At 41.7% G+C, this 24,964-nt stretch overlaps 4 protein-coding genes across 9 annotated transcripts; 2 read left to right on the top strand and 2 right to left on the bottom strand.

Annotated features, from left to right (window-relative positions):
* Nucleotides 1-215: 215 nt before the first annotated feature.
* Nucleotides 216-4,247, bottom strand: en1b (engrailed homeobox 1b). Of its 5 annotated transcripts, XM_088369737.1 has the most exons (4): nucleotides 3,629-4,241; nucleotides 3,431-3,518; nucleotides 2,366-2,954; nucleotides 216-818 (listed from the first exon to the last, which is right to left on the bottom strand). In XM_088369737.1, the coding sequence occupies exons 3-4, from the start codon at nucleotides 2,889-2,891 to the stop codon at nucleotides 499-501; spliced, it is 846 nt and encodes a 281-aa protein (XP_088225863.1). In that variant the 5' UTR covers nucleotides 2,892-2,954; nucleotides 3,431-3,518; nucleotides 3,629-4,241; the 3' UTR covers nucleotides 216-498. The 5 variants fall into 5 exon arrangements, with proteins under 5 accessions (XP_088225863.1, XP_088225865.1, XP_088225861.1 ...); XM_088369739.1 differs by lacking the exon at nucleotides 3,431-3,518 and having other exon boundaries at nucleotides 4,117-4,247; XM_088369735.1 differs by having other exon boundaries at nucleotides 3,431-4,241.
* Nucleotides 4,248-11,705: 7,458 nt separating this feature from the next.
* Nucleotides 11,706-14,235, bottom strand: c1ql2 (complement C1q like 2). Its single transcript, XM_088365740.1, has 2 exons — nucleotides 13,168-14,235; nucleotides 11,706-12,869 (listed from the first exon to the last, which is right to left on the bottom strand). The coding sequence occupies exons 1-2, from the start codon at nucleotides 13,762-13,764 to the stop codon at nucleotides 12,690-12,692; spliced, it is 777 nt and encodes a 258-aa protein (XP_088221866.1). The 5' UTR covers nucleotides 13,765-14,235; the 3' UTR covers nucleotides 11,706-12,689.
* A 3,954-nt stretch (nucleotides 14,236-18,189) lies between these two features.
* On the top strand, nucleotides 18,190-22,637 carry LOC148401662 (metalloreductase STEAP3-like). 2 transcript variants are annotated; one of them, XM_088369626.1, is made up of 7 exons: nucleotides 18,190-18,352; nucleotides 18,904-19,134; nucleotides 19,261-19,527; nucleotides 19,604-20,131; nucleotides 20,199-20,363; nucleotides 22,000-22,261; nucleotides 22,440-22,637. In XM_088369626.1, the coding sequence occupies exons 2-7, from the start codon at nucleotides 18,910-18,912 to the stop codon at nucleotides 22,445-22,447; spliced, it is 1,455 nt and encodes a 484-aa protein (XP_088225752.1). In that variant the 5' UTR covers nucleotides 18,190-18,352; nucleotides 18,904-18,909; the 3' UTR covers nucleotides 22,448-22,637. The 2 variants fall into 2 exon arrangements, with proteins under 2 accessions (XP_088225752.1, XP_088225751.1); XM_088369625.1 differs by having other exon boundaries at nucleotides 18,191-18,352; nucleotides 22,000-22,637.
* Nucleotides 22,638-23,773: 1,136 nt separating this feature from the next.
* LOC148401661 (acyl-CoA-binding protein-like) lies at nucleotides 23,774-24,913 on the top strand. The gene is made up of 4 exons (XM_088369293.1): nucleotides 23,774-23,896; nucleotides 24,013-24,130; nucleotides 24,440-24,508; nucleotides 24,589-24,913. The coding sequence occupies exons 1-4, from the start codon at nucleotides 23,891-23,893 to the stop codon at nucleotides 24,660-24,662; spliced, it is 267 nt and encodes an 88-aa protein (XP_088225419.1). The 5' UTR covers nucleotides 23,774-23,890; the 3' UTR covers nucleotides 24,663-24,913.
* The last annotated feature ends 51 nt before the right edge of the window (nucleotides 24,914-24,964 follow it).

The following is a 24,964-nucleotide window of genomic DNA, read 5'->3' as shown; positions in this document are numbered from 1 at the left end:
GCTTCAGCTTGACGAGGACGCTTCCTCTAATTGGTTCCGTCACATTGGTCTGCCTTCTAATTTTGCAGCGCTATTGAAAATGAGAGCGTCACACACTTTGAATAACAGTCTTGAGCATTATTTTTGGCTTTGTTCACAAACAACGAGCCACACCACATCAACGCCTTGAGTCGCGTCAACAAAAAGAAATCGGGAAAGAAGTCCAGCGATCTTGCGTCTCTCTCTCGTTCTCTTTTCTTTTTAATTTTACATTTTGAATCCATACATGTGAACATATGAAAATCTTTGGCTTTTCTGAGTTTGCGATGTGTGAAGGAAACTTGAAGGGGCACATTATGCATCTTCAAAACAACCACGGGATAGAGATGGGGGACCACGGGGGCGGATGTAGGGGGGGGGGGGTAATTAAATATACTCGTATACCACATGATAACTGCAGCGGCTATATAAACTTTTAATAGCAACGATGTCCATATAGTAACGCGAGTAAACGCGCGGCTACTCGCTGTCCTCCTTCTCGTCCTGCACGGTGGTGGTCGAGTGGTTGTACAGTCCTTGGGCCATGAGCTGCAGCGCCAGACCGTTCTTGTAGCCCGTGGCCTTTTTTATCTTGGCCCGCTTGTTCTGGAACCAGATTTTGATCTGGGACTCATTCAGGTTGAGTTCCTGAGCCAGCGACTGTCTTCGCTGCTCTGTGATGTAGCGGTTGGCTTGGAATTCAGCTTTCAGTCTCTGGAGCTGCTCGGCCGTGAATGCCGTCCTGGGCCGCTTGTCCTCCTTGCTGCTCTTCTTCTTCTTCAGTTTTCGTGTCCTCGGCCCTGGTGTGGAAACAACAATGGCACGAACACGTAAATATCCACGTGTCAGCCGAGAGAGCGTGTGAGCGAGCCGCCGAAGCGGACCGGGGGAGTTGATGCGCGGGTGCGAGCATCCCCACAATAACGTTACTCCTCTTCACGTCCACTCACAAAGGCGCATTGGCACGAAAACGCTCCGGTGATTGTTGTTCAAATCGAGTACAAAAATAAAACGACCGACTGCAAGCCACCTTTGACAGCTGAAAGACTTTGATTGCGAAGGAGCAAGACTGCTTCCACTCCGCAATTTAAGAATCCGACTGTAGGCTTTACTTCACTCAAGTCCACGCTGACAATTTATGAGTCACATTACAGCTTCGTTTTGAAATAGCCTAAATCTGAACAAATTGGATCCTGGGGGAGGGGGTGGGGGGTGTATAAATAATCAACAAATGACGTCCCAGACTGACAATAACATTGAACACTAATCGCCAAAAGGGGGAAAAATAGAAAGCAGTCAACACACCAAGAAAATGAAGTCTGTTTTAATAGCACGTGATGTGTGCTATCGAAATTAAAGTAAACCGTGTGATCAAAAAGTAAATTAAGTCACTATTCTGGGACAATTACTTACTGCATTATTATCATTATTATTGTTATTATTCTTATAACAATAATAATAATTATTATTATTTAATTATTACTATTATTATGGTTATTATTAATATCATCATTATTATTATTATTGTTGTTGTTATTATTATCATCATTATTATTATTATTGTAAATAATGATGTTTGTTATTATTTAAAACACTACAGACTTTCTGTATTAAATGTATAAACTGTTGTGAAAGCGCTATATGAAGATGTATTGTATTGTAATGTATAATGGAAATAAACGTTATACTGCGTGTTTTTTTTTTGTTTTGTTTTGGATATTTAAATATTAAATAATAAATAGTGAACACCGCTTCACGACAACTAAATAAATTGATAAATATTCATAATAGAAAATATTCCTTTAAAAAAATCAGCATTGAGATTGTGCTCCTCGGGTGTTATAGCAATAATTGTCTGTAATGGTTTTATATTTTTTAAAACATTATTAATGATAGATTCTTGATAAAATGAGTGCATTATGGTGTACTTCGATTTACACTGCACATAAATTCCAATTTTAAAAGTCTGCGTGATTCAGTGCAAAATAATGAATGAAAACGTATTTCCATGATGAGAGTCGCAATGCCTGTGGACGAAATGCTGACATTTAATGAAAACAATTTGAATGTACGCATCCTTTTCTTTTCTATTTTAATCAAATGTAGGCTAGCTGCGATTGGCAGAGTTAATGTCACAGATTTGCGGAATACTGAGGTCAATAATATTTAATTGCAGGCACATAATGGAAATATATATTTATTATATATTATATCTAGAAACATGATAGACAAGTCTTATGCTGATGTTTTGTGTCAGTGGTGATCTGCAGTCTGATAAAAGTCTGGTGGTGAACAATAAGTGATGGAATAAAGTCGTGTTGTGGCTGGGGGGCTTTTAGCACCTTACCAGATGAGGGCCGGTCCGAGTAGCGCGTACAGTACACCCAGGCTGGCCACAGCATGGGCTGATCCTTGGCCGCGGGCAGAGACGCTCCATTGCTCCCGTTCATAACCACGATGGCCGAGGGGCTGTCAGCGAGTCTGCCGCTGCCGTTGCTCGCCGCTTCCCCTTGTTTGGCCGAGTTCTGCTTGGACGAGGGCGACGAAGACGACGACGATGAGGACGGCGACGATGAGGCGCTGTCGCTGCTGCAATTGGAGTCCAAGCAAAGGCTACCGGCGTGTGGCCTCGCAGCCAGCGGGTTGATGTTTTCTCTGCCCGCCATCTGGTTCCGCTCGCGGTAACCCGGCTCCTTTTTGCAGCCGAAGTCTGGTCGCAAGATATTGTCGATAAAAAAGTTGGTGGTTCTGTGAGCCTGCTGGGCGGCCTGGTGCGGGAGGATAATGGGAGGCGATGGCAGGTTGGGGGACAGCGACACGCTCTCATCCTCGGTTGAGTCCCGGCCGCTTGCGGGCTCCTTTTGCTCTTCCATGGCTAGTGAAGGTGACAAATGTCGGCCTCTCCGGGACACACTCCACTTGTTGCTCTCCCGCCCCTTTGTTATCCAATATAGTCGCACCGCATGTAAAAAACTAATAATAAAATAAACCTTTGGGGCCCTAGGGAAGCCAATCGAATAAGTTTAAAGCATTACCCGCAACGACGCATGCCTTTACTTAATAATTCTCCAAGAGATGGCATAGCAAGCGACTAGCTCCGCGTTCTAAACACTGGCTGCCTCGGCCCACTGCAGGCTAATATGTGGAGGACTCTCCCCTAAGCGGTGTCGTCCTTCTCCGGTTCCGGTCTGCCTCTTACAACCCAGCCGCAGCGCAAGGGCAAGTACACGCGTGCGCCCCACCAATCCCATCGCAAGCTCGTCCCTGTCATAACGCGCCTCGTCCAATCCGAGCGCAGGATTCTAGACAGCTCGTACAAGCGCACATGCCAGTCTCGCGCATGCAGCGGCCAGCTCAAGGCGCACATGCACTTGCGCCACATAAAAAAACAATAACAACGAATTAACTCAACTCAACACTTGGTTAGCAAGCCAGCAGAAAACATTTCCATTGCAGTCTTATCGGTCACTTGCATACGAATCATTCACTTTTGACGTCCCCTCGCCCCCCAGGGAATGAGCCATAGTAAAAAAAAGGAGAAAGGAAAAGAGAGTAAAAAGTCAAATACTAATAAACAAATACATAGGCCTACAAAGAAACATGTACTTACAATATCTTATGATCCATTGATGATGAAATATTACACATTTGATCCATATGGGGCACAATGGTTTTCACACGGGAGTGAAAGAAATAACACGCGGACACATTCACAAGTTATTAAAAAAAAAAAAAAAGCTAAAGCTTAGTTCTAATATTGAATCACAGCAAATGTATTTAAAAATGACAAATTAGCTTTTTCAACTTTTATCATCCTCTATGGAGGAGGTCAACGTTATGTTTACAGATAGAGAAGCCGGAAAACAGCAATCCTATATCTTCGATAATGGTCTTAACATGTCTGAGGGAAAAGTTGCTTCACGCACTAATTGGCGATTTGGAATAATAACATTATTAATAATCATAATAGGACGAAAGCGCAGACGTGTTGATGTTTAACGCAATGAAATCTTTATCCCACAGGCCGGAGTCGGAAGCCGTGGCTACTTAATTAAATTCCAATTAGGACAGTATCAGTATGCTGTTTAGCCACAGCACCTTTTGTGCGCAAATGAGCACTCAGTCTGCTCTTATCTTGTGCCGCAAAGAGGGGCTGCTTGAGAGGGCCTGAAAAAGATAATTTATTGCTTTTAATTAGTCTTCATTCCGCCCGATCGGGCCGGTGTTCATCACCGGCAAAGGGCTGAATAAAAGCCCAGTGAAAAGCGCTGTCACCGGTCCCTGGCAGGGCCCTTAATCAAAGTGAAGCAGGGGCCCGCGTTACAAGCCACGTCATTTCCAAGGTGCTGATAAAGCTGGTTGAATAATAGCCGGGGCCCTCAGAGACACCATTTACAGAAATGACTTTATTGACGGCTTCACGTTGGTAATTCATTTTAGCGCTCATGTATTGGGAGTCAGATTTGTCGCCGTAATAGGATGATAAATGCACGGACGGACTTCAGCCTCGCTTTTATTGAGTAGCCTATATACTACGCGTACCCCCCCCCCCCTTCCCCCCCCCCCCCCCCCCCCACACACACACGCACACACTGGGAGGAGGACGAAATGTAATGGTCTTCGTGAAAGCAAAATGCATGGCGGTGTTGCAAATTAACAGTAATTCTTTAGATACTTTCATTTATGACACGTATATCCGGCACAAGTTGTTAACACTTTTCAAAAATGTATATTCAAAATTACACTAATTGTTGTGGTGCAAGTAATGTCATATGGCATCGTTAAAAATAAAATACTCCTTGGCTTCGTGTCCATCATAGAGTCACTGTTTTATCTATTTACCTCGAAGAGACATATATCGACTTTATGTAAAATAATCACTCTTCAATATCAATAGCCAACAGTGTTTATAATACGAGACCTGGTTGAAGTGAAATCAAATCAGATAGATTAAAATCAAAATAACAATTGTTCTCATTATTATAGATACATATATAATCAAAACAGACTTTCAAAATCTGTGTTTAAATAGCTGATGGACTTGAGACGCCGCTGTTCTTTTGCAACAGCAGCTTTTACAGTCTCAAGCCCTACTTTTTGTTTCACTTCCACTTGTAAATATATCACATTTAATCTTGCCTGTCTGTGGAAATGAATACATGAAAACCACATCACCAGATGCACTCTATGTCTCATGCCCTCAGACGACCAAATAACTGAGACGATCGTAATAGGGTGTTCTCTGTGACGGTTTGGCTGACACCGAGTGGTGGATAGAGGAAGTCGCAGGAATCATTTTTGACCTTAGTCCCTTAATTTAGTTTTATAACTTGGGGAACTGAATGTGCCCAAATGTGTAGAAATACATAAATAAATACATGACTCGGTATGATAAATTTAGTACTCCGGTTTCCTCCCACATCTCCAAAACATGCATGGTAGGCCGATTGAACACTTCAAATTGCCCGTAAGTGTTAGTGCGAGAGCGAATGGTTGTTCGTCTCTGTGTGCCATGCGATTGGCTGGCAATCAGTTCAGGGTGTCCCCCGCCTCCTGCCCGATGACTGCTGGGATAGGCTCCACGTGAATGAATGAATGAATGAATGAATGAATGAATGAATGAATGAATGAATGGATGGATGGATGGATGGATGGATGGATGGATGGATGGATGGATGGATGGATGGATGGATGGATGGATGGATGGATGGATGGATGGATGGATGGATGGATGGACGTTTACAATGGGTAATCTTCATGACGTTTTCCGCATGGAAATAGTATATTTTATTTTAAAAAAATAGAAAGTCCCCTTGTGACATCTACTGTCAGAAGTGTAGAATGCATTTTGACTTGAGTTTTAGGGTGCATACACTCCCCTGCGCATACACACTTCAGGGAGAATGAAAGATCCAGACAAACATGCGAGTTGAACACGTGGCCCATTTATTTCATGCACATTCTTCTTTGCGATTATCTAACTTCAATAAGTTTCAAATACCAATAATAATAATAATAATAATAATAATAATAATAATAATAATAATAATAATAATAATAATAATAATAATAAGTTATAATAATATTGTTATTATCATTATTATTATTATATTACTGTCAAGTACATACGTATACAAAAGAAAAAAATATTGTGGAGGAGGCTGACGTGGTTGTGGGAGGAGGTCGGTAATCTTGCTTTGCAATATTGTATTTGTCCAATAGATGTCAGCGTCGAGCCGCTGCAATGCGAATGTTCAATCCAGAGTGCTCGTCTTGACATGCTCCGGTTTTTAAGATTAAACCATTTGTTAGTTCAGGCTGACTTGAAATAACAAATACTGGAGAAAATTTCTTAAACAGTTTTTTGGTGTACTGCCTTGAACACTGTAATGCCTTCAATGTACAGAGGACAAGCGTCCATCTTTTATACTGATGATGCTCACTGGAGTTTTTGGCCTGTTGGAGCTTCTCCTCACAGACATTGGGCGAGAGGTCGGGTATACCATGGACAAGTCACCATCTAATCGCGGACATATATTCAAGCTGTCATCCAAACTCACTTTCATACCTAAGGATAATTTAGGTCATGTTTTTGGAATATGGGTGTAAACAAGGTACCCAGTGGAAGAACACGCAGACTCCATATAGTCGGGTCTGAACCAAACCTCCAACCTCAGAATTGTGAGGCAGATGAGCTAACCACTCATCCACCGTGCCACCTTCGAGGACAAGTTTGCATACTAAATGTTAATTATTATTCTCAGAGTTTCTGGTCTTGGTCTCGCTATCTGCCAGGCCTCCTTCAAGGTCCAGGCTCTCTCCAGTAATAATACATGAAGGGCTCCTCATACTCATCCATTAATCAGGAGCGAAGCTAAGAGCTGATCTTTGGCCTTTATACGTGCACACACACCCTAACCTATCATCAATAATTAAACTAATATTAATGCAGATAAATAATTAAGATTTGGGGAACCTTTTTAGAGTCCTAATGAGACTTCAGTGACAGATTACCCCCATCGTCTTATTGTGTCTTGCTGAGAAGTTTGCTTAAGCTTAAGGGGAGGACAAACGTTCCCATCTAATAACTGGCAAATTAAATCAATGCCGAAACTTTGCTGGGCTTTCACTGAAACTAGTGCAAAGGATACACTCATGTCATTGTGGTTTCAATCCAGACACCAAGATGATGTGCAGGATCAATTCGTCTTAAAGTGACTGACCAATTTGTGGGACTATTGAAACCTGGAGTTTCTTTTAGCAAGGTGTAACATACAGAAAAACATAACAGACTGCCAAAATAGTTTCTACTGAGACATTTTCAGAAGAAAGTCTCAAGAATATGTGTGCTGTACAAGTGAATTTGGATTACAACATTTTGCAGACACTAGCAATAAGGTTTACGCGCTAGTCATTTGGCTTTGTATGATCCTTGTATCATCCATTCAAAATATTACTTGAAGACGTATTTACGACGGAAAAAAATCAAGGTCCATAACCAAACCGCATTAGAAAGTCGCGTGGAATTGAAGCGTGTAAAATCGAGATTCAGGTGTAGCAGACTGGCTCCCTCACTTGTGTGAACACAGCAGAAAATGGGGAGTGAAGTTCACCCTTGCTGCATCATCACGAATGTGCCAAAGGAGCATAACAATTGCATGTCCAATTAAGCCACCATGTGTTTGTATTAAAGGAGAGTCACCCCCAAATCATTTCTTGCAGATCACCTTTATAAACGAGTGTCTACTCATGCTGTCTACCTGTCCTGACTTTGACATTTAGTGTATGTTTGTTGAAAGTTTGAATTTGATGCAAAAAACTTTTTGTAGTGCCATCCTCAGATTAAACATTCTATAAGAACACCAAATGGCTTAAAGCCATGACCATAAACCCACAAGTTTCATTTAACTTCTCATGCATTTTAAAAAAACACAATATATGTACTGTTTAGATTGGTATATAGTGGAGAATCGGGGTTGAAACCTTTCATGGCTGATAGCATCGCTAAGCAAATTTGGCAGAAGCTTTGAATTTAAATTCGGCGAATATTTTCTGCCCTATTTTTCATATCCTTCGCAAATCTAGATAGAAATGGGGCATCCGCCATTGTATGCCAATGTAGGATAGAACGTACCATACAAATCTTAGCAGATCCCCTCATTTGCATTATTTTCAAGTCAGTCTAAGTACACGCTGTGCCTGAGGGCTTAGCATTATGGAAGGAGGGATAGACTTGCTGGGGTCTGTGCGTTATACAGGTAAATTGCAAGCTCTCCCCTTGCGTGGGCAATTGGATACTGCCTTGCACCCACAAGTATGTGTCAGTCTGTGCCCTCCGCCGAATGTTGTCTTGTTATACGTGTGTGCGTGTGTGTGTATGTGCGTGCATTTGGCTGTTCTCGTCCATGCATGTGCGTGCCTGTCCTCATCAGCGCTGCTGCCCAGGGCGACCCTAACCTTTCGGTCAAGTCTCTCAGGACCGTGACTCTCTCATCAGGCATCCCTGGCCTGTCAGCAGCTGCCAACCAGAGGAGATATTAAAGACATAGTTCTTATTGGCGTTGTTACAATAAAACGTTACCTTGGCGCTGTGAAGACTTATATCTGTAACCTTTTCTCCCTAATATTCAAGTGTGACAGACTGCGTGTCATGAGATGACAAAAAAGTAATTGGAGATGGGGATGGAATGGAATATTTCTTGGACAAAGGATCAATTTGTAAAAATATAAATGCAGGTACTTCTTATGTGGGAGGGATTATTTCAGACTTGTATGATATCAAGATATTTGTATTTTTAGTGCAAGGGCGCTTCAGGGTTAATGCTATGAGTTGATGCTTCTTAAGCTTTCTGAAATATGTAAATAATGGAGTGTGTGTGTATGTGTGTGTGTGTGTGTGTGTGTGTGCGTGTGTGTGTGTGTGTGTGTGTGTGAGATTTATCTGAGTAGCCCCCTTCACTCCCCCCCCCCATAATTTCCCCATAATTTCCCATAGCATGACGGATATGCTGTTTTGAGAGATGTACCATGCAAATCATCTGCATGGGTGTGGTCAAGATCGCTGCGAGATGAACTATAACGGCCTCAGGAAAATGAATGTTGAATATGCAAAAGCCTGGATTTCTGTTTTATTCTATTTGAAAGTCAGGATTATGTGAGAAGGGAAATGACATTTACCTGCTTTGGAGCTGCACTAAACTGTGCTTAGTGGAATTATCAAATGATTGTAAGGATAGCAAAATACTTTTTAACATCACAAAGCCCCAAATGACCTACATATGGGACTAGTAAGACTCTCCTGGAGATGGTCACCACATAGACAAAAGTTAAACTAAACATGATGGATTGCATTTTATTTGATGAGCCCATAGTCCAATGCACTTTGTCTCTCTGTCGCATGTCCTCCTCCTTGTTTGCCCGATTACGCTCAGACTGAGTTGAGATTTCTTAGGTGCAGAATGACAGACTAAGTGAGTCACAATTTGGCTCACACGTAAAAAAAGTGAGTACGAATTCTCGAGGTTTGTTTGAAGCACTTGCCGTGTACCGTACGTTCTTCATGCAATTCTTCTTCAGGGCACTATTTTTTGTATCTATTCATTTTCTGAACCATTTACTGTATTCTGTTCAGCATGACAGGGGAGTGGTAACTTATCCCTGCTGACTTTGGGTGAGTGCTACACCAGACTAATCACCTGTCAAAAATAAGACTTTGTAGAGCTCTGTGCACCAACCAGCGATCCCCACATAAGACAACTTTTGGCACTTGACACTCTCCTGTTTAATGTTAAATTGCCTATGCTGTCCTCTGAAACTTTTCCTCTGTGTCGCTGATGTATTTCTGTCTGCCTCTTATGAGAGCATCGTTCTGGCAGTCAGCGACATACGCTGCTGGCGACGCCTCAGTCAGCGCCAGACACTCGACTTTTCATCCTAAATGAGTAGTCTGTACGGTCTTATCTTTAACCAGTTCAAAAGGTTACTGCTCACCATCACTCACATGTTCAGTGGGGTGATGTGTAGTTCTCAATAATAATTAAAACAATAATAATATATGTATATAACAAGAAATCACACAATTAAATGGTCACTATTTTGGACTGATTGAACATAATGACAATATATCCCATGATAAATCTGTTATGGTTGAGAAAAAGAGTACAGTATGAACACATTGGTACATCAGTGTAACATTTACAACGGTGGCCATTACACCAACAAGAAGTAAAAAATATAGTGTATATGTAAACTAGTGCCCATTTTATAGTAAATAGCAGCTGTAGATTCCTGTTGATTGGACAATCATGCTTGTTATTTCCGACAACTGATTTTCACATCCACCTCGGGATGAATTTTCATGTGGTCGAGTGCAGCGATGTTGGCCCAAATGTCTTAATTGACATTTATAAAAGCCGACATGCTAATATTTGTTTTCCATGATTTCCATTTATACTGACGGCAAGTGTGGGGCATAACCAGGTGTTCCCACTAAAAAAAAAAAAAAAAGAAGAAGAAAATGCACAGCAAACAGCCATCGTCCTAATGAGTCAGGTGCAGTGCTTGTGTCTTAAAAAAAGCAGATGGAAGGTGAAGCACAGGAGGTGGCAGCCTCCAGCTTCCGACCAACAGTTTATCGTGCAGAAGCAACAAGCATCTTTTTTTGCGTATTTTATCGTCTCTCTGGGAGCTTCCACGGCCAATCCCAGAATGCACACCTCCCGGCTCCACCATTGCCACTCATGCACAAATAGAAGTCACTAATTGATGATTTTTAACCACGTTTAATTTTAATTTTTTCAAATGATCTGATGTGCATGAAAGTAGTTCTGACACTTTGTATTACTGCGGTATTCTATGACCTTGTATTTGGCCGCTTATAGGAATATTGTTTCTGAAAAAAATTCTCTTACGTCCTCAATGTAACCTTTAAAAACAAATGGAGGGCTTGCTGACTCAAAACACCCGCTGGCTATTGTGGAGAAAAGGACAGTCAGGGAATTTGGAGCAGCAGTGCGGGACGCGTTTTGCATTGTCTTATCAAAGTCTCGAGGCTACACTGCAACGCAATGGGCAAACATAGCAGCCTGGAAAAAAACAAAACTCTGATGTGGGTTTAAAACACATGGTGAGACAATTACCTGTAGACTTTGCCATGATCGGTGGTCTTTTTTTCCCCAGCCATCTATGTTTTGCCATTTGCTGGTTTATGGAAGTTGATATTCCAAAGACAATGTGAATTCAGAGGGAATGGTTGCATTATACTGAAAAGGTCAATTTAAAAACACATTCCTCAAACAACATAAATGGAAAAAAAATCTATAACTCAAAAGTGTTTACAAGTTTTTTTTCCCTCAAAATGTCTTCAAAGATGACCATACTGATGTTTAATGTTTGTTCAAGTTTACATACACAATATCATATACGACATGTATTGTATAAATAAATGATATAAGAAGATGTAACCTATTTAACTTTTGCCCAAATACGGCAGCAATAAAAATAATATTTCACTAAATGTGTGTTCAAACTATCATGTCATCAGCCTGTAGTCATAGTTATCAGCACTGAACACACAGGAAGTCAGCCAACCTATTTACGGGTTTGGTCATGTGACATTTCACATAAGGTCCAAGCAAGAACACATATTTGTACTTGACAGAAGAAAAAAAGTCTTGAAAACAGACACATTCTTTGTTAGACAATATTTATTCACATATGATAGGGATTCAAAATATAAATGACTTTGTGCTTCATTAGGAATTTTGTCAAACACACAAAACTATTTTCAAACAAACAAGCAAACAAACAAACAAACAAACAAACAAACAAACAATATCCCTTCTCCCCATGGAAAAAAAAAATATATATAATTTTTTTAGCCGCTGGATAGTAAATTGTGACAGTTTCTGTTACACCACTCTGTTCTCTGCTGACACTTTTTTGGATTATCAGATGGGTCCAGCTCCCCTTTGGCAAATTGGATGATAGAACAAGAATGGACGCGTGTGTCTGCCTTTGGTAAGGGTGAGTTCCAAATTGGGTATTGATGTCGTGCTTGCATTTGGAATAAAATAAAAAAAACACACACACAGAATAAACCCCACCATGGATATATTTGTGAAATGGCCTTAAAGTGGAATCTGACAACCGAGTCACAATGGTTAAGAATGTATAAAGCACAACAGTGTTAACAGTACATAACAGAACGCAAAACCTGGACAGAATAGGAGAACAAGAATAGGCTAGGTTTTTTTTGTGTGTGTCCGGCTGTTTGTGTAGTAATGAGTTTGTCTGGAGTTTGTCCGACTGCACTTGAAAGTGCTCTGCTACATTTGTGAAGAGTTTGTTCAGTTGGAGCAGCAAATAAATTGATGCATTTAGATGGCTTGTTTCGTGCCATTGTGTCAGATCAATATTTGAAATTTTACCACATAAAACCCGGATTTAACAGCAAGATTGCACAAGCTCATCCGACTGATGTTTGACTTCCGAGGAATATCACCCCGCACTGCTAATCCACCTGAGCCTTTAAGTAGAATATCGCATTCACATCTGCACTGAGTAAGCTGTCCATCAATAGACATGAATATAAGCAGCTTGTGTTTTGAAGGACACAAAAACACATTATAACTATATACGTCCATGAAAATAACATCTGCTGACAATTTCACCTAATCAGGGTATAAAATGAAGCCAGAGAAGGTGCTGTACTTGTTATTATTGCCTCCGTGAGCTTTGCCGCCATCCAGTTTCACGTACACTTCATCGCCCGAGTCCAAATGTAGCACGGCACTGTTGCTGGCGTAGTCGTAGTTTTGGTCTGCATCCTGAGCTATGGCACTTGCTCGGACCTGGAAAATAGGGGACAGTATTTGTTACGACAGAACATTCAGATGACCCTTATGCTGATAATATTGGCCCCACTGTTAGAGGATTCCATTTAAAGGTGATGTTTTTGTCTAAAGAACATTTGGAGAACGACTTAAGGTTTTCGAATATGTGGATGTCATGCACGGAGCTGGGCTTTTCGTGCGTAAAAGTGCGCGTCTTGCTTGCGCGCAAGTGGTCTTTTCATTATATTACTTGCAGTCATTAAATCTTTTTTTTTTTTATTGCAAGGTACAGCCAATTTACAGCTTGTAAACTTACCTGTCCATTTTTACACAGGTCGGCCCACATGCTGGTTCCGTCTCCTCCTCTCATCAGCACATGATAAGTGAAGTAGTAGATCCCGGACACATGGCAGGTGAACTTCCCGGTGCTCGGATCGTAGAGGTTTCCCAAGTTTGTAATCACGTCGTCGAACTTAAGCACCTCGTATCCCTCGTGGGGATTCTTAAGACCGACATAAAAAGCGACACGATTTCCGCTACTTGTAGAGTTGGTCCCGTCTATTTCGCTGTGCTCTCCTGTTGCTGCGGTTAAAGCGGGGAAGGGGAGTTTGCTGACGCCGCGCTCCCCCGGTGGGCCTCTGGGTCCCGGGGGTCCAGGCTCTCCCGGCGGACCCCTGATTCCAGGTTTTCCCGGTCGCCCCGGTTCCCCGCGGCTACCTTGTGCCATCGGTGGTAGTGGCGCGACGCTGTTGACTGTCTGGGTCGCCTCTCCAGCGGCGCCTCCCCCGGGTTTAGCGGTGTAAGGGTCGCACACCATCCGACAGGTGCCCATCATCTCGTAATAATGAGCGGAGGTCTCCGAGGGGCGCAGGAGGAGAAGCGGCACCGCAATGGCCAGAGCCAGCAGAACCATCACGACAGCGGTGACCACAGCCAACAGTGACCACTTCCTCCGCGCAGTTCGGAGACCAAGGGACGACAGAAAATCCGCGGAGCCTCGGTGCGGGGCAATGGTGAAAGAGGGTTAAATAGTTTTAGAAAGAAACAAAAGATCAAGTTGGTCGCGCGCGCATCACTCGGTCCAACGCCTTTCAATGGGCAACGGTGAAGAGAGCCTTGGAACCAGTCTCGATGGATGGTCAGACGGTACCAGATGCGCCCAGACCAGCTGCGTCCAAACGTCAAGAGATGCCAAATACGAAACCGGAAAAAGATACGACGCCTGCCTTTCAAATTAAAACAACAGCGTGATTTATATATAAATAAAAAAACACATTCAATGCAATTATAATGCAATTAAACGATACAGCGAGACATTATGGACAATGCCAGCCACTCTCTGCACACCGTCATCATCACTCAGAGGAGCCTGTTCAGTGTGAGGCTGCTCCTACCCAAGTGAAGGACCAACAGAATGCTGAACTCCTTTGTTCCTCAAGCCATCAAACTGTATAACTCTTCACTTGGGGGAAGGAGGCGATAGGACCAGGGAATGACCTTCAACAATTATTTATTACATGATAATTTATTTATTACACGACACTTTATTTATTACTCAAGGCTGTGTTTATTTATTTATTTATTTATTTATTTATTTATTTATTTATTTATTTATTTATTTATTGCTCAACTCTTTAATACTCATATGCACTATTCTTTTTTGTTAGTTTTTTCCGTGTCTGCTACTGGCGCCAAAATTTCATGAGGGACTAACGGATAAATAAAGGTGAGTATAAGTCTATCTAATAATTAAATAGATATTTTTCAATGAGGTCGAGGCCAACAGGAACTGAATTTAGATTTTGGGGCATTTGCATTTTGGTACACAGAGATTATTTTGGCATTGAAGCAGTTATACTCTTGAGAATCCTCAACAGCTGTATTCATGCTTATGCTTTTCAGTGCAGGTTTTTTTTTTGTTTATTAAAAGCTCTTCATGTCCATTAAAACCCTTACTCAATTGGTTTTATTCACATTTTTATGTGAAGGACCAAAACTACTAAAATACATTCTAAAACCCCTGATATTGGATCATAGTCCTCATATCGACCATAATACTTTCCGAAATCTTCTGAGGATGAACATAAGGCTTTACTGAAGCCTGCTGGTCACACCGGCACAGCCCCCCCCCCCCCCCCCCCCACACACACACCCTTCCCCCCAAGCAATTTCAGATTGTGTTCATCTCAGCTTTTACTCCTGAAACATGACTGGCACTGAGAAATGGCATGAACGCCATTAGAAGTCAGAAGGGTAAAGCAGGAAAGAAAAGATGGAGGTCCTGGAAAAGCCAAGAATTCAATATACAGCACCGTTATCATGCATTCATTGTTTTGCTTATTCACTGAACATGATTTTTAGGGGGATATAAAAGAAATACTAGAAGAATTCAGATTTAGGCAAACCAACGGCTTTTTCTTCCTGACTAGGCTGCACAAATGACCTTTATTCTGGATTAGTACAGTGAACTGTATCTTCCAGCTATGATGAGCCATGCACATGCACTGTCCACATTATGCACTGCTGCTGCCTCGTGGCACTGGCGTGCTTTTTTGTCACATTGCATGTGAATGCATGGTGAAGTAATGCACACAAACCGTGAAGTGAGACAATTGCATCAGTCTGAATCTGTTCCTACTTGCATTAATGGTTTCCAAGATTGTCATAAAGACAGGAAACACAATGTTAGCTAACTAACTGCCTGCCATTGTAAATAAACCTCCAATTTTACTATGAAGACTCTAGGGAATATTATTAAGATGAGCATATTATGTGAAGTGCCATGGAGTATGTGTGAAACTCTTGCTGAGCCACAACTATGAGAACTTGCGGCATCAGCTCCTGTCTCAACATGTGACCCTAATCCCAGATGAAGATGCTGGGGACTTGCCCTGGAAAGCACATAGAATATTGTCTGTCTTCATGACACCTTGTGACACTGACGCCCCATCCCATGTCAACAAAATGTTAATGTTTTATGACCACATGCTTTCACTTGTGTGTACCTTAAATGATTATCCTTGCATCATCCAGCATCTGGATGAAACTATCTTGTCACACTTGTCAGATCTCATCATCAAAGTTTGTTAGTTAGCACTCCAATCATCTTCTTATGCTTTTGTGGAAAGTTTTTCACCAGAGGTTGTCTTTTGGTTGATTTGACTTACTGAGCTTATTCAAGGGTGGTGTAAGATACTGTATATTTATTACGAGATCATCAAAAAATAATGTTTTATGTTTTTAGCTTCTTTGAAATGTGTTGCAGCTTTGCAACTATAGGGAGACAGTTGAGAACCGCTTTTGTAAATGGCCTTAAAGATACACTTAAATAGACTGAACATTGGCACTTATAGTGATGTTAGCACTAACATAAAATGATAAAAACATTCTGCAGTGATTTAAAAGCTTTTGGGGGATGCAATATACGACTGACTCACTCACTTTTGGAGCTCGCTTCCTGTTTTTTTTTTTTTTCCATCTCAGCCTGTCTAGAGGCAGGAAAGCATGCATCTTAATGCATATTGCAGAGATGGGCATTTCACTCATTTGTTACTCATATTCCTCATTAAAAGTGAGCGTTTCTGAAGGGATCGTTTATTTAATTATTTCACTAGAATGAATAGATAAAATAGAAAATGGCAATTGATTTTATTTTACTGATCAAAAAATACATCAGCTGAGCTTCCATAGCAGCTCCTCTATAGTTGGTGGTCCACCTCAGATCTTGACCTGAACAGTCGGTGCAGAACCCGTACAGTATTCTTCAATTTGATCATCGCCTTCTTTTTGGCTCTCGAGATCACTGAAAGAGCAAAACAAAAATTTTGGTTCATATTGCACACCACTAGAATATACAAGATCGTAAGATGCTAAGTTGTGTAATATTTTACAAGAAGCAAAACCTTGGAATTTCATCTCAAGTGAATAAGAGAGATCGCAGTGACTGACGCCTAAGGAAATTGCAAATGTATCTCAAAGAACTGAAGCTTGTGAGACAAACAAGTGGCCACGCCAGAACGAGCATGACAAAGGGGCAGGACAACAGTCATGCCCAGTTTGTGGGTGTACGTGTGTGCGTGCACATGTGTGTGCGTGCACATGTGTGTGTGTGCGTGCCTGTGTGTGTGGGAGGGGTGTGTGTGTGACAGTAATGCACTGCTGTGAGCCAGAGGGATTCAACCTTTTGCAAGTGGCAAAGGCAGACATGATGAAGTCTTGTTGACAGTCTGTAACCTTCGGTCAGACATCCTTTAACACAATTTTGCTTTTGCTCATGATTCGAATCCTAGGGCCAGTTTATCAAATAGCCAACACCAAATTAAGATGAAGAAAAAAATAAATGTAAAATAATCAAAGTATATAAGATGTTTTTCTTAATCATGAAGCTCAGGGCATGTCGTGTGGCTTCTTGAAGGAAACCTAGCCCTTAGTCCACCATGTGCAAGCAGAGCCCCTGGGTGATAAGTATGTGATAAATGCGTGCAGCCCTCAGACCTTTTAGATTTCCAATGTGTTTGTGGGGGCAGCTCAGCATGATGACAAGAAATATATAGTCAATATTTTCGCTTTTTTTAATAGTTTTTTTTTCCATTTCCACACACAGACAAAAATGTTCCCTTTTGTAAAAATGACCTAAAATAATGCAGTCGGACTATATGTTACTGACGAAGTTTAACCAGAATCGTGTTGTTCCGTAAGATGTGAGCATATGCCACTCGAACCTCAGTTCAGTGTATCAAAATGATTTACCATATAGGGTGCTCAGAAAAACACAGAACTCTTATGTTTTGATTGACAGATTTATTTTTATTGCAACAGTCACCAAACCTTTTCTTCTTCACACGTCAAGACTCACAAAGAGATCGAAATTGCGTTTCCTACTATTCCACAATAATTAAGAAAGAGGTAGCAAAACAATCTTCATACACCTTTATCAGTGTTCACAATTTCAAATGATCATTTTATTTCTGCAATATTTCCAGAAAAATCACAATGTTCCATCACTGGTGATCTATTTATTGGGCAGGGACCATGATGATGACCCCTGCTTCATAGCTGCAGGACTTTCCAAGCACCTTATATGTAGGCTGCAGACAATGTTTCTTTTTACTAAAACATCTTGGCTGCACATAAAAGCTCACCAAACTGTTGCAAATCTGTAGTTGTTGGAAGACCATGCGGAGACGCGTGTTTTCTTTGTCTTCCCTGAGCTACTTATATCATACCTTGTCAATCAAGTGAAGAGATGGTGACAAATAGCCTTCAGACAGCTCACACGCATGAACACATGCCTAATCCATTTTTATCTTCCTCCAACATGAGGGGGCGCGGCTAGGGGGTGGCCTCGGAAATGTCGTCATCTTACCAGGAAGAGAAACAGCGTCGCTGAGCGTATAAACGCGTCAAAAACTTACAACCTACTGTTGCATCGTGTTTATGCGCTGTAACTTTGGTTTTACTTCAGGAAACGTCTTCTGTGATCCAACGATTTGTTTCAAGAGGTACTTATTTGAAGTTAACTTAACTAGAGGTCGGCCAAGAATATTCCGCAAACCGCCATGACATTAAGTTTAATTTTTGCTTTAAAGTGCTGTGGCAAGCCGCCAATTGAATTGCAACGCTAATGAAATTAAATTACCTGGCTTTAGGTTAGCAGCAACAAAATTAACGTTGGTCTTTATCTAGTAATGTTGCGCCATTTAGATCACAGTTTAACTGAGAGATGTTGCAGGATAGACGTTATAAAATAATTTCTGCAGTTGGCCAGAGTAGAATGCGCATGGGACTCAAACAATTATCAAATGAGAAGAACACAAACAATTAAATATTGTTTACTTGGCTTTATTTGTACATTAGATTTGGTCAATTTCCAATTGCCTTCAATATTTGATGAGCGCTCTTACTGCTAATTGTCTTTTCTTCAACCCATGCCACCTTACTAGAATTTAGTTTAATGGATCTAACCCCAATTAAATGTGGAGAATAATTTTTCACACCTTAAGTTCATTTATGTTAACAGAGATCATAAAGCTGATTCTTCCTTATTTGTCAGCCCACCATGCCTGATGAGATGCAACGGGCTTTAATCCAGAGAGGAGGTGAGACGGGTTGCAGGCCTCTTGCGGCTTGTGTGTCTGAGCTCGACACTCAAGTTGTCGGCATCCTGGGCACGGGTGACTTCTCCCGCTCGCTTGCCAGAAGACTGGTGGCCTCTGGCTACCAGGTGGTGGTGGGGAGTAGAACGCCCAAACGCTCTGTTGCTCTTTTTCCTGAAGAGGCAGAGGTGAGACATTGATAATAATAATTATTATAATGCATCTGAATTATATAGCAGATTTGAACCAGGGAGTGACCTGCTCACTAATAAACTTGTGCCTTCCATTCTAATATTTTTTTTCTTGGCACCCAGGTGACCTCCCAGCTGGAAGCTGCCAGCCAGGCAGACATAGTCTTTATCGCGATCTTCCCTGAGCATCACTCCACCCTGTTGGAGCTGAAGCCGGCGCTGGCGGGAAAAATACTGGTGGATGTTAGCAACGGCTTGCAGATCAAGCAAGGTGGGCCGTCCTATGCCGAACAACTGGCTGGCATGTTTCCAGAAAGCTTTATAGTGAAAGGTTTTAACACGATATCAGCATGGGTGCTTCAGACTGGACCACGAGATGGAAGCAGGCAGGTAGGACAATTGCAGAAATATCTCTGATGTCTGCAAAATCCAGTAAGCCACTTTTTTGGTTGTCTTCCTTTTGTAGGTTTTCTTGTGCAGTGACAACAGTAAGGCCAAGAGCTCAGTCCTGGCAATGTGTCACAGGATGGGCTTTCGTCCTGTGGACATGGGTCTGCTCTCCTCTTCTGTGGAGATTGAAAACCTCCCCTTTTATCTGTTTCCCTCCTGGGGCACGCCCATCCTCATCAGCACGATTCTCTTTATCTTCTTCTACCTTTACAACTTTGTCCGTGACATCTTGCATCCCTTTGTCATGGCAAAGAAGAGTGTCTTCTACAAAATGCCCATTGAAACAGTCAACGTCACTTTACCATCCGTCGCCTTGGTGATGCTTGCACTCGTCTATATGCCGGGCTTACTTGCTGCATTGCTCCAGCTAAGGCGGGGCACCAAATACGATCGTTTTCCCGATTGGCTCGCCAAGTGGCTCGTCAAGAGGAAGCAGTTTGGATTGTGCAGCTTCCTGTGTGCTGCCATGCACGCCATCTACAGCCTGTGTCTGCCCATGCGGCAGTCGGCTCGCTTCAAGTTGCTCAGCGCTGCTTTCAAGCAGGTGAGTGGTATGATCACACCTGTTGCTAGGGTAATCTATCAATCGTGTGAAACTGTGTGGTGTGCAGGTGAAAGAAGGCGTGGAGGACTCGTGGAGTGACGAGCGGGTGTGGAGAATGGAGCTGTACGTCTCAGTGGGCATCATAGCGCTCGGGCTGCTCTCCTTGCTGGCTATCACCTCACTGCCATCCGTGGCCGACAACATAAACTGGCGAGAGTTCAACTTTGTACAGGTAAGCTGGAAGAGCTTCAGGTCAGGACGACCTGGCTTTTGTTTCAACAATCAGATGTGTAGGCAGGATTTGATGATATTGTCTGCAGACTTTGATTTGTTACTCAAAACTATGCTGAGTGAGCTTGGTAATTTATCAGCAAAAACTGGCAGATCATGCAAACAAAAGAGGAAGAAGTCCAGGCTAAATTATGTTGCTGACTTACTAACCTTGGGAATGAATTGAATGTCAATAACGTTGGCGTATTTATGCGACCACTGAAGATTGAGTCAAGACCAACTGAGACACATATGACTTATCGATTGTGATTTTTAAAGTGGTAAGTTTTGCATTAATATTTTGATTATCTCGTACGCATGACGAATATCTGCAATTGCAGTGTGTTTAGTTCCACCCCACCTCTACCATAACATGTCAGTACTGCAACGGGGGTGTCACAGTTCCCATACGTTTGATTTAATTTTAGTACCCACTACAAATTAAGACTGGAAATGCAAACATATGCTCTCGAGAGGGTGTTTCCGTGAAGATAAATCACGCATCCAAACAATTAGTATGTTTGCACTTTTGCAGCTGACTCATTTTGGATGCTAACACTCAAAGCTGCCATCATTGCTGGGGCGCACACATTCCTTTCTCCTCCTTGTCCCCCCCTTTCATCACGCCACTAAACTAATCCTCTGGCCGTCAGATTAGTCATGTCCCAACTGCCGGCCAGCAATGAATTATTGCCGTCCTTTCAGCACTCGCCACCGATGAATGTTCTTGTGCAGTGCAGCGCTTCAGGACAGACACTTGATCTTGAATGAAATGAGTCAAATACTCGCTCAAACATGAAACTCTGAAAAGTTTTCAAAAAGTGAAGCACCCACATTCAACCTATTTAAGACTGTCAATGCAAATGTTTTTGTCTTGCTATTCTATTATAGTCAAACTCCCATTGGTTCAAAATTGAAAATCACAAACTAGAAATAATAAAAGGTTCAAAGGTCGGTGTTTGGAGCATATGACCAAACCACATAACCCTAGTGGGTGCCACAGTCTCCCTTTGCATTTGCAGTATCCAAGAAGTAGTTCTCATTTTACAACAGGTGGTTGTATATATGATGTTTTAAAGAGTTCAGACGCAGAATGGCTCTCGCATATTTTTTGTAAGTTGGCCCAATTGCCAGTGGTTAATTGCTGATTTTTCCAGCCTTGCCAGATCTGCCACAGACCAAGAAAAACATTTAATCTTTCACCGTTGTTATTTTTAGTGCACAGGAGGTAGAAGTAGTTTGAATTGAGGCTTTGTTAAGCAGAAGTAAATTCATGTGCATTGGAAAGAGACACTCATCTCTGGCCTGCATGAGAGTAGAGAAGAGCTCGACTATTTTGGACCTCCGAACACTACAATCTTGGGGAGTTGTTGTAATTGCACCCTGTGATAGGTAATATGGATTGCACTTATGGCACTCACTCGGGGCATGGGTCAAAGGTCACAGTGTTTGCTTACAGCTGTTTGGTGGCCTATGACCCAGGGAATAGCGGAAACTCTAAATTGGCACAAACACAAAACTTTTTTCAAACCGTAACTAAAATATTTAGGTTTTAAATAAAATAAACATGAATAAACTAAACATGTAACCTCCTACAGTCCACTTTAGGTTACTGCGCCCTGTCCATGTCCACTGCCCATACACTCCTCTTCGGCTGGGACCGCGCCTTTGACCCGGGCCAATACCGCTTCCTCCTGCCACCCACTTTCTTATTGGTCCTCATCCTCCCCATCACAGTTCTGATGGTTCGCCTCATTCTCCTGCTACCCTGTATTGCCCATCAACTCCAGAAGATCCGCCGCGGATGGGAGAAAAGTCAGCACATCCGCTTTGTCCTGCCCAGCGATGACTGCTATAACGGTATTGATAACATCAGCCATGTTTGAAGAATAGTAAAACAGATAACCTTCAATTAATTTGTTGCACTTATATGGAATGTATGTATTATGAGAATAATATGAGAATAGAAATAATTGAATAATGATGCCTAGTAATAGTGGCTCCTCAACCTTAATGATCACTATGCATTTTTCTGCAGGAATTTGACGTTTATTTATTTCTTCCTGTTGCATCACTGATGATTTGGATGCCTGCTTCAGATTACTCTGTGCCAAAAACCTTTCTCAAACTGCTGGTATTGTGATTTTTGTCAAATATATTTTGTCATCATTGTGCCTGAAATCTGTTTGCTGTAACATAATTTTGGATTAAAGTATTTTTTTTCTACTTAAAATAATTTGAGAGGTAATTTCATTTGATGGCCATCAAAATTTTATAGGGATCACGGACAAGAAAGATTGGCCTGGTTTAGGCAAATGGTGCGATCCTGCCATCTAGTGGCACAATAAGATCTCAAGTTTTTGTCGCAAGTGTCTTCCCCCAACCCCACAGGCGGTTTAAACACGCTTACTAAAGGAATAATTTTTTTTTTTTTTTACAAATGACTTTAATTCCTAAAATGCCCCTCCACTTAGATTAATCAACGTCTACAACTAAGACGCCTTTGCCGTTTTGAAATGTAAAACAACACTCAGGAAATCGTACATAGAAAGGGTACAAATGAGAATATAGAATTGGTAAAAACACAAATTGCATTTAAATGGAATAAAAGCAGGAAAAAGGTATTAGCTCGTTGAATTCTAATACGGTACAACAACAAAATAAGAGAATCATTAGCTACAATTACAGTTTCAACTAATATTAAATCGTTGGCCTGTTTGAATCTGAGTTGGTTAGTTTTAATATCAAGCAGTTTATTAAAGCCGGCGGCACGGTGGACACTGGTTAGCACATCCGCTTCACAGGAGGGTGCAGGTTCGATTCCACCTCCGGCCCTCCCTGTGTGGAGTTTGCATGTTCTCCCTGTGCCTGCGTGTTTTTTTTTTTTTCCGGGCACTCTAGTTTCTTCCCAAAAATATGCTTGGTAGGGGGATTGAGCACTCCAAATTGCCCCTAGGTGTGAGTGCGGATGGTTGTTTGTCTTTGCGTGCCCTGCGATTGGCTGGCAACCGGTTCAGGGTGTCCCTCGCCTACCGCCCGATGACGGCTGGGATGAGCTTCAGCACGCCCACGACCCCCGGTCAGAAGCTTATGACGCTACACCCAAGCTGACATACAATGATAGGACTTATTAACGCTGATATAAACTGTGAAGAATAAAATGACCAGCTGATGTTTTAATCTCAAAATAAGCAGTGTGAAACATAAAGCAGACACCTTTTTTTCCTGAAACATTGACTAAGAATTAAACATCCCTTAATTTATATATTGAAAAGATCTGTCGTGCATAGTAATTATGTGGATGCAAGGAAAACAAACAGGACGTATATGTAAGGGTTAACTTTTACAAGAGAAAGGAATTGCCTTCCTGCTTGTTGATGAGGCCACACAGGTACCTCCCACTTTTACCTTACAGCAGGAACACATTGACAAGGCTGAAACCTCGATGCAAGTTCAACGCTTTTAAGGTGCCTCCTTCTCATTGTTGCCATGACTGTAAGTATATTAGCCATGAGAGGTGCTTCTGTTAGTTTCAACATTGTGCAAGAGTGTGCTTGTCTGCTTCAGCCTGTTTGTTCAGTACCACCTCCACTTTTTTTTTTTGCCTACAGGAAAGTTTTAAGAAAGCCGCTGAGGAAGTGAAGGCGTTGAAAACGCGCCCTAACCGTGAAGAAGTGAACGCACTCTACGGTTTATACAAACAGGCCACGATTGGGGACATTGATTCTGGTGAGTAAATGTAAGTTTTAACAAATGATGTCTCGGGATAGATATCCGGCCTTTTTGGACATAAAGTCCTAATAGGTTGCATGCGCTGAGGACAGAAAGAAGCTAGACAGGTTAGGTGTCATTGTAAAAAATGATGAAAAGATTGATAAGTGTGCGTAAAGGGGTGTATTTTGTCCGGTAAGACATTCTTCAAATATTTGAAAACTATCCGTCCAGATCTTTACTGATCAAGAATTCTGTGTGACAGTGAGTTTGAATTGATGTTTACTGCAGTCGTCATCTAGAGAAAATCAACCACATTCTTTGCAGCCACAGCTCGTCCAGGGATATTAGACATCATAGGACGACGGAAATGGGATTCATGGACGGAAAAGAAAGGTATATCTTAAATACTTATGTCAGTTGTGTATGACTGACAAGCTGATAGCAGAACGTGACTGGTGGTTTTGATTCCCCAGGTATGTCCAAAGAAGAGGCAATGGCTGCCTATGTTGATGTGGTGGACAAGCTGAAAACAAAATATGGACCATAACATCTATTTCTCATAAATAAGTATTGATTTTTTAAAATATGATATTCCATTCGAAAAAAATATGATGTACTAAATTTGTGTACTGATGTGGAAGCTTGACCCTACTTTGCCACTGATGTCTTTTTTACATGCAATTGTAATCAAATGACTTTGTTTTTGTGTCATAATACCGGTTCGACTATAGAAGCTTATGTACTGAGTCTTGAGTGCCCTTTTTAAATGATTTAATAAAACAGTGGCTTTCCTGCTTACATGAGTTTCATTATGACACAGTGATGAGGACAATAAATAGGAAGGTGAAA

Source organism: Syngnathus floridae, chromosome 2 (assembly GCF_059516105.1).
Source record: "Syngnathus floridae isolate MCC-2025c chromosome 2, RoL_Sflo_1.0, whole genome shotgun sequence".
NCBI lineage: Eukaryota > Metazoa > Chordata > Actinopteri > Syngnathiformes > Syngnathidae > Syngnathus > Syngnathus floridae.
Note: the sequence above shows the minus strand (reverse complement) of the source record. Positions and strands in the feature narration are given on the sequence as shown.